This window comes from Orycteropus afer, unplaced genomic scaffold (assembly GCF_000298275.1).
Source record: "Orycteropus afer afer isolate SDZICR_OR568_19922 unplaced genomic scaffold, OryAfe1.0 scaffold00596, whole genome shotgun sequence".
Lineage (NCBI taxonomy): Eukaryota > Metazoa > Chordata > Mammalia > Tubulidentata > Orycteropodidae > Orycteropus > Orycteropus afer.
This window is the reverse complement of record NW_006922183.1, coordinates 91993-101214: the sequence shown is the minus strand read 5'-3', so window position 1 is coordinate 101214 and position 9222 is coordinate 91993. Positions and strand designations below refer to the sequence as shown.

At 38.4% G+C, this 9222-nt stretch overlaps 1 protein-coding gene across 1 annotated transcript in view; it reads right to left on the bottom strand.

Moving 5' to 3' along the window:
• RSPH4A (radial spoke head component 4A) overlaps positions 1–9222 on the bottom strand; it is an 18393-nt gene that overhangs the window by 5493 nt on the left and 3678 nt on the right. Inside the window, exon 2 of the mRNA XM_007956262.2 lies at positions 5765–5999. Coding sequence (XP_007954453.1) covers positions 5765–5999 — 235 coding nt within the window. The remainder of the gene's footprint in view (positions 1–5764; positions 6000–9222) is intronic.

The following is a 9222-nucleotide window of genomic DNA, read 5'->3' as shown; positions in this document are numbered from 1 at the left end:
AGTTGGGTCCGACTCCACGGCAGTAAGTTTGGTTTTTTTGGTTGATTACCAATAACTGTTCAAAACCCCCTTTTTATTAAAAAATATTTAACTTCCATGTATGGACTTCTGAGCATATTTGTAGGAATACATACATATAAACATACACACCCACACAAACTCATGATATATCTATGTCTGTATCTATTAAGTCCTTGAGTGTACAAAAGGTTAACATGCTTGGCTACTAACAGAAAGGTGGTGGTTTGAGTCTACCCAAAGCACCTTGGAAGAAAGGCCTGGTGATCTACTTCCAAAAAAGCAGTCATTGAAAACTCTATGGATGACAACTCTACTCTAACACATGAGGTAGCCATGAGTCAGAAATGACTCAGTGGCAACTGATTTTCACTGATTTTGTCTATATATATATATATATCTATAGTGATTCCTTTCTTCTTAATTGCCTCTTGAATGTTGTTTTCCCCAAAATTTCCTTTTCAAACATCTCATCTCTCAGTACCTTATGCTTCGAAGATTTCTCCCATAGTACTTCAGTGATACGTAGCTTTGAAAAGTTTCCCTTTTCAATTCTGATTTTTTTCTCCCATTTTCCCCACCTTTATTTTCAGCTGTTGTTGTTGTTGTTGTTATTTGCTATCGAGTCGGCCCCGACTCATAGCGACCCCTCTTTGGGTTTCCGAGGCAGTATCACTACGGAAGTAGGAATGCCCAACCTTCCTTCCGAGGAGTGGCTGGTGGGTTTGAACTGCCAGCCTTCTGGTTAGCAGTCAAGTGCCTTAGGCACTATGCTACCAGAGCTCCTTATTTTCAGCTACATATGAGAAATTTCAATCTCAATATTTTACAGATACTGTGAATTAATACTGAACTCATATTTCTCTCAAAGTCTTTTCTGTAGATACTTTATTTATTTATTTTTTTGCCAATCACTATTCATTCGAGTTTCCCAAACCTAGAAAATCCGATCATCTTTGCTTCCTTTGACTCCCCTGACCTTTCATATGTAATTAGTTGCAGTTCTATTGGTTCCAAGCAAAGCAACCAAGCCCACTGCCATCAAGTCAATTCCAACTCATAGTGACCCTATAAGACACAGTAGATCTGCCCCACAGACTTTAAATCTACAGAAGCAGAATGCCGCATCTTCTGCAACGCCACTGGTGGTTTTGAACTGCCTTTTGGTTAACAGCCAAGCTCTTTCAACCACCACTGGGGCTCCTCCTATTGGTTCAACTACTGAAAAATCTTGGCCTCATCCTCTCCTCTCCAACTCACTCCTACCTCCTTAGCCCCCATCCTTACTGACCATTCTGTTAAAAAATCCTTCTAATACTCTCCTGACTCCTATTCTAACTTTTCTTCTTTCATTCTCCTCCATGTTACTACCAGAGTTATCTTTCTAAATCCAAAGTCAGACCACATTATTCTCTATTAAAAACCCCTCTTGGCTTCCCATTGTATACAAGAAAGAAATTTCTTCTTAATGCACAGAGAGCTGTTGTTCTTGTTGTGTGCTGTCGAGTCAGACCCGACTCATAGCGGCCCCTCCTTGGGTTTCCCAGGCAGTATCTTTAGGGAAGTAGATTGCCCAATCGTCTTTCCAAGGAGTGGCTGGTGGGTTTGAACCGCTAGCCTTCTGGTTGGCAGTCAAGTGCCTTAGGCACTATGCTACCAGAGCCTGGCTATTATCATCCTGTTTGCTTCATTTCTGTCACTCACTCCCACAAACTCTTGCTTCAGGTTTTCAAACATTAAATAGTATGTCCCAACTTTTTATTGATCCCTTTGCCTAGAATATTATTTTCTAGAGTCTTCACCTAGTGAACTTCTACTTATCCTTTACGACCTAAATGAAATATCACCTCCAATACAAACCTTTCTCAATCCCAAATAGCTGAGTTAATTGCTCTGTTCAATTTCATAGCTGTTGTAAAACCATAACAATTGTTACTATTTATGAAGTTCTTAGCATGTATGAGCCTCTTTTCCCTCCCTTTACCTCTTTTTCTCCCTCTCTCCCTCTCTCAGGTTGGTGATTTGTGATCATCCTTGAGGTTTGGGAAGGTTTACTCACTTGCTCAAAGTCATGCATGTAGTAAGTGACTGAGCTAGGATTCTAACTTAGGTCTAACTCCAAAGGCTGTGTTCTTTCCACATATGAAGCCATCTCTATCACTGCACTAATAAAATTGATTTACAACTACTTCACAGCTTCTTTCCCTAAATTGTGGGCAACTTATGGTCTGAAAAAGGTGCTCTGATGGTACAGTGGCTAAGGCATTCAGCTGCTAACCAAAAGGTCAGCAGTTCAAACCCACCAGCCACTCTATGGAAGAAAGGTGAGGCAGTCTACTTCTGTAAAGATTTACAGCCTTGGAAACCCTATGGGACAATTCTACTCTAACCTATATAGTGTATGAGTTGTAACCAATTCAATGGCAATGGGTTTTAAGATCACAAAAGTCTTTTTCACATGTATCTTAGTACCTATCAGGAAATAGGTAGTCACAATGAGTGAATGAGTAAATGAATGTTGAAGACTAAGTGCGGAATTCTGCTGTGGTCAAAGACGAGAATAGAGACATGAACATTCTAAACATCTAAATCCAGGGCAGAGTTGATCACATAGCTCATATTTCAGTGCTTCCAATACCTGCCTGTCTTCTTGTGCCTGCATCCTTCCTCTCTCTGAGGTGTAGTTTTTTTTTTTTTTTAATTGTGATTTGGGTGAAGATTTACAGAGCAAATTCACTTTCCACACAGCAGTTCACATACACTTTGTCTCATGACATTGACCACAGTTTACCACAATGCAATAGCTCCCTTTCCCCTTCCTCCCCATAGTTACCTCTTCCCAGTGTCCATCCCTCCATGCACTCCTGCTCCCTGAGCTGTCTCCCTGTGCATAAACAGCCCTTCTTTCTTCCATGATTGTTCTCTCCAAGAAGTATATCTACCTCAGGTAAATGTTCAACTCATATGCCTGTCTTTTGTTTGGCTGGAAACCACAGGTGTGGGTTCCATTCCAGACCTGAAGGACAGCTGGGGCCATAGTCTCAGTGGTTCCATCAGGTTCTGGTCCCCCCCTTTTTTTTTCTCCAAATGATTTTGAGTTTTGTTCCACATTGTTCTCCCTCTGTATCAAGGATCTCCTACACAGATCCCCTTCCAAGTGGATGACAGTGGTAGCTGGACACCATCTAGTTCTTCTGGTCTCATAGTCGTATAGGCTGCAGATCAGATGGTGTACCAGTCAGTAGGATTAACTGTTTTCATGAATTTTGGTTTTCTTCATTCTTCTTTGCTCTGGATGAGGAGAGACCCATTGTTGCATCTAGATGGCAGTTTGCTAGCTTTTAAGATCCCAGTCGCTACTCACTACAGTAGGAAGTGGAACAATGTTTTGTATAGTATATTATGCCAATTGAGCTTAATGTCCCGTGACTATGGTCCCAAGCCCACAGGTTCAACTACTTAGTCCCTTTGGGTGGCTGGCTGTGACCAAGCAGTGACCACAACCTTACCCCTTCTCAGCTGTACTATACACCTGGTAATTCTGATCATTCACATAAACTTATAGGACCATTGTCTGCCAACCTTATACATATTCTTGGATACACTCCCCATTTCATAGACATACCTAATAGTTCAGCCTGTCCACACATCTATCCACCCATATACCCATGTTTGCCTTCACTGACAACACAGTACTGTATGTGCAAAAGGGTTCATCTTTGTTGTCTGTACCTCCCATGTACCTCTCTATGTCTTTCTCTTCCTCAATGCTGCCATATTGGTCACTCACATTTGGTACACTGCCCTTCTCTTCACCCAAATCAATACTTAACTTCTATCTATCTAACAGCTTTCCCTTCCCTCCCCTCCCACTCCTGGTAACCAACAAAGAAAATTTCCTTCTATAGATAAACCTTTCCTTAACTTTTACAATAACGGACTAATACAATATTTGTCCATTTGTGATTGACTTATTTCATTCAGCATAATGTTCTCCAAGTTCATCCACATTATGCAGTGTTTTGCAGATTCTAGAGGTGCAGTTTTTATCCTCTCCTGATGATTCAGATCTCTCAGGCTCTAAAGTCAATCCTATCTTTTATTAGGAAGAATTTATAAACAAAAAAAAAAAAAAAAACCTCAGTGCCATCAAGTCAGATCTGACTCATAGCAACCCCTTCTTGGGTTTCTGAGGCAGTATCACTACGGAAGTGGACTGTCAATCTTCCTTCTGAGGAAGAATTTATGGAATCCAGTTAACAGGCAGAAGCTTCAGGATCAAAAGTGTTTATTTGTATTCTCACTCTATAACTAGCTTTAGGACACAGATCCCTACCCACAGTGAATGCTATGCTTTGCAGATAGCCCACTGCCCCATTCTTATGCTGGCACCTGACCTTTCTTTGATTAATTCCTCCAGGAGTCTGTCTGCCTATCTGGCTGATCCTCACATGCTGTTTGCTCCTAGCCTCATCATCACTGTAAATGGGTACATAACAAAATGACATCTTCTTGAAGCAGCCCAATAATGTCAACTCCTTGACACCTGTCACCTGTCTGCTCTAAGTACTCTGGATCCCACTGCATCAAGTTGGGTCTCCCCCCAAAACTACCAAGCCCTAAAGGGTTCACCTACTGTCTGGTTACCTGCTCCTATCTTTTCTCTGATCAACTGTAAGCCTTTTTCTGACAACATCTTATCCCAAACATCAAATTTGCAGGTGTAGAGGCAGATTTTAAACAGTCTAATGGTAACAAAGAAAGAAAGCTCAGTCAATATATATAAATTACAAACAAACAAGGCATTTGGGATCTAAGATTTCTGTGATTTAACAGATTCTGTCCTCTAATTATAACTTTTATTCTCTGTCAATAACTTTCTCTGATTATAAATGTTTTCAATAATTTTCCTATAGAGATTAAAATAAATAGTTATCTGTCTCCTCTGGCATTATAGTCCATTGATATAATATGCGTAATTATCAAGAACAATATGAAGACATAATACAAATACTATCAAAACATAATATGAGTAGCTCACCTTGGAATAGGGTGCAAATGATGTTCGGAGTACTTCTAATTTTTCTAGTAAATTAAAAGGAAAAATATGCAACTTGATGTAAAACCTAATTTGAAAATATATGACATGCATTCATTCATATAGAAAATGTTTAATAAGAAAGGCTATAAGCCTAGATGTGTACAAAGCATGTTGGAGATTGAAACACAAAGAAACCATTTTCTCTGATATCAAGGCGCTTAGCCCCACAGTCATACAAGAAAAAAGTAAGGCCTGTGAGTTACTAAAATACGATGCAAAAAATTAAAAAGCCTCAGAAACCCAAGGAGGGGTCACTATGAGTCAGCTCCGACTCGACAGCAAACAACAACAACACAACCGAAGAATGAGTGCTATGAAATGAGGTTGACTGGAAAAGCTTGAGACATGTAATAAAAATAAAATGCAAATACTATTTCCAAAAATCAAACCTATTGCTGTTGAGTCAGTTCTCACTCATAGCGACCCCACATGTTTCAAAGCAGAACTGTGTTCTGTAGAGATTTCAATATCGGCAATCTTAAGGAAGTAAATCACCAGTCCTTTCTTCCACAGCATCACTGAATCAATTCCATCTGCCAAACTCACAGTTAGTAGCAGAGTACGAACTGTAACTAGGAAGCTATAAAAGACAGTATGAATGTAAAACCCCAAATTTGAAGTATTCAGTTTTACAGAGTAACTTACTATTTCATCTTCCAGATCTTGGTCAGCTCCTTCCAAACTTCCCTGAAGAAAAAGAGCCTTCTGCTTCTCTGCTATTTCATATGTTGGGAGCATTTCATTCTCATTTTGCAGTGTATCTAATTTTTTACTAAAATGTGCCATCTTCACATCTTGGCTAATATTTTCAATGATTTCAACAGCATTTTCAGGACGCTCATCTAAGATCTTGGTCAGCATGTTAGAAAGATGGTCATATCTACCCCAAAAGAGAAACAGTCAGAGAATATCCATGGCAAGTGCATTTGAAGAAGCATTATCTTCTCAGTTAGTTGGCTTTTAAGGAACTTCAATAACTCGAAGCCTTCAGAGATTTTAAGTGGATAAATATTTAGGGTAACTTCTACCACTGCTAGAAAGGATCTCTCTTAAAATTTTCCTTAGGAAATGTTTCCAATATGATATATTTTTTAACTTACTTGAAAAATATTATGGTAAGACACATTCTACATCAGCTACATTTTCACAATTTGTCTCTGAGATTGAAATCTCTTGGTTATATATTTTAAAGTAATTAATGTTATTTTTCACTTTTTCACCTTAACATTTTCCTCATCCTCTTTCTCTGCCCTCATCAAATCCAATTTGATCACTTGATTCTGTTGATTCTTCTTTTTTGTAACTTGTGGTTTGGAAAGTTCACAGAGTAGATTAGTTTCCTACTAACTATACAACAATGTATACACATTTTGTTTCTTAACATTAGTTGTAATTTCCTCAATATAACAGCACTCTTCCTACTTCCTCCCTGAGTTCCCTGTATTTCCTGCCCTTTCCTACCTTCAGAGCTTGGTTTTGGGGCAAATGCTGCCCTTTTGTTCTTGAATGGTTAATTGTTCTCTGGAATACTTTCCTCATGAGGGTTAAGCTACTGATCACTTCAGTGTTTCTCAGACGCATAAGAAATACTTTTTATATTGCAACCCCTCTGCCCACACACAAGTGAAAGAAAAGTGTCATCAAATGCTACTCACTTTTACTAAAATGTCATGCACTCTAATATTTTTCCTGTTCTATGGAAAAATTGGAGCTCTGGTAGCATAGTACCTAATGCATTTGTCTGCTAACCAGAAGCCTGGCAGTTCAAACCCACCAGCCACTCCTTGGAAGGAAGGTTGAGCAACCTACTTCTGTAGAGATACGGCCTGGGAAAGGGAAATGCAAGGAAGGGTCACATCTGACTGGAGGGCAGTGAGCAGTGCCTCACTATCTCATTTCATGCCTGACTTACTGAAACTGTCTTTAACCTCTCACTAATTCATTACATTCTTCACATAGCTACTAGAGTGTGGTTTTTTCAAATACCAACCAGTTTGCAATGTGAATTTGCTATTAAAGAGCCTAAAATGTCTTTTAAAATGCTCTCATGTTAAATAGGCTACCAGGGGTAGTTCTGAAGGAACAGAATCTTAAGGATTTGTTCTCTGATTTTGTTTTGAAGTTTATGGAATTATGAGATAAATATACTGAAAATCACTCTCATATGATCGCAAAGTCCTACCTAGTAGTCTTTGCTCTAGGTATTCTTTGCTGTGTCCCATATATACCATTTATCTGAAGAGATCATTTAAAATCCACTTTATCCTCAAGGCTTTTCCACTGAAGTCAGTCCTCAAAACTGATTTTCCTCAGAGTGGGTCTTTCTGAGATCACTGACATGCTGCTGTATAACTATGTACATCATCTACTTCCTATTTCAGCCATAGCATTTGATTCTTCTAAATATATTTTTCATATATCTCCTCCTTCACTGTAAACAAAATAAACCCAACCCAACCCAACCCACTGCCACTGAATCAATTCCAACTCATAGCAACTCCACAAGTCAGAGTAAAGCTGTCCTGTAGGATTTTCAAGGCTTTAAATCTTTACAGAAGCAGACTGCCACATCTTTGAACTGCCAGTCTTTTGGTTAGCAGATGAATGCTTTAACAATCCTGCCACAAGGACTTCTTCATAAAGAAAATAATTGCTCAATAACTGTCTACTTTTCTATTACCTGACCCAGATACTATTTTATGTGTTTTCTTTAGTGTCTGCATTTATCTAACAGAGTCTGCTGTTGTTAGGTGCTGACAAATCAGTTTTGACTCATAGCGACCCTATGGACAACAGAACAAAACCCTGCCAGGTCCTGTGCCATCCTCACAATCATCGATCAGTGTCTGAGCCCAGTGTTGCAGCCACTGCGTCAATCTATCCTGGTTAGGGTCTCCCTCATTACAGGACCATAGGAATGTCAAAAACATAGATTATATGGGCAACTGTTATGAATGACAGTTAAAAATTATAGTATGTTTTAAATACTGAACTCAACTGAACAGTACTGAAATCCATGGAGAAGTCTCCAGACTGAAATTGTTGTTTCTTACTAGGTTGTAGCTGGGTTTGTAACTGGAATTTTAATTTGCTCCAATGGAGGCTATATAAGATGTTGAATTTTATATATGAGACATCCAAATTTTATACAATTTACATCCAAATTGTACGATCTTGGGTTTGCTAAAAGATTTCTCACCTCTAATGTTCATTATTTTTTATTTTTTAGAACTTAAAGTTATATGTCATTCTGAGTTTCAATATAATGTCTGCATGTGCTTTAGTCATAGTTCTTCAGACCAGATACTATATGTATATTTTAAGAAGACCATATCTGAAAAATCCTGTCATGTCAAATTATAAAACATGTTTATTATATTTTAATTCATAAACATAATTTTTAAAAATTGTTGTTGTTGTTGTTATGTGCTGTCGAGTCATACTCGACTCATAGCGACCCCTCCTTGGCTTTTCGAGGCAGTATCACTACAGAAGTAGATTGCCCAACCTTCCTTCCAAGGAGTGGCTGTGGATTTGAACCGCTAGCCTTTTGGTTAGCAGTCAAATGCCTTAGGCACTACACCACCAGAATTGCATATCTTAATATTTTGCTTTAATAGAATGGCAGAAAATATAAAAGCAATTCTTTTCTGAAGGCTTTTTATTCAGAGATGTGAAATTAAATCCTGCACTGCAGTCAAACACTGTTATAACTGCCATAAAATAGCTTTTATGGTTGTTAAAATCTGCATATAACTAAAGCCATCCTTAACTAAGCAGTTTTTAACTGCTATCTCTAAGGTATTTAGAGGATGATAGTTAATATTATAGAAGATATTTACTTACTATATCAGAAACTTAGTATTTGGAAATACAATTAAATCTTGATATTTAAGTAATGTCACATAAAATGGTTCAGTAAAGGATGTATTTCCATTTTTTCTTTTGTATTCAGGTTGTTCTGGTTATCGAGTGCCGCTCTGACAAAAAATATACCACAAATTGGATGGCCTTAACAAACAGGAGTTTATTCTTACAATTTGGAGGCTTTAAGTCCAAGTTCAAAGTGCCAGGCTCTAGGGGCTGGGTGAAAGCCCCTCAAC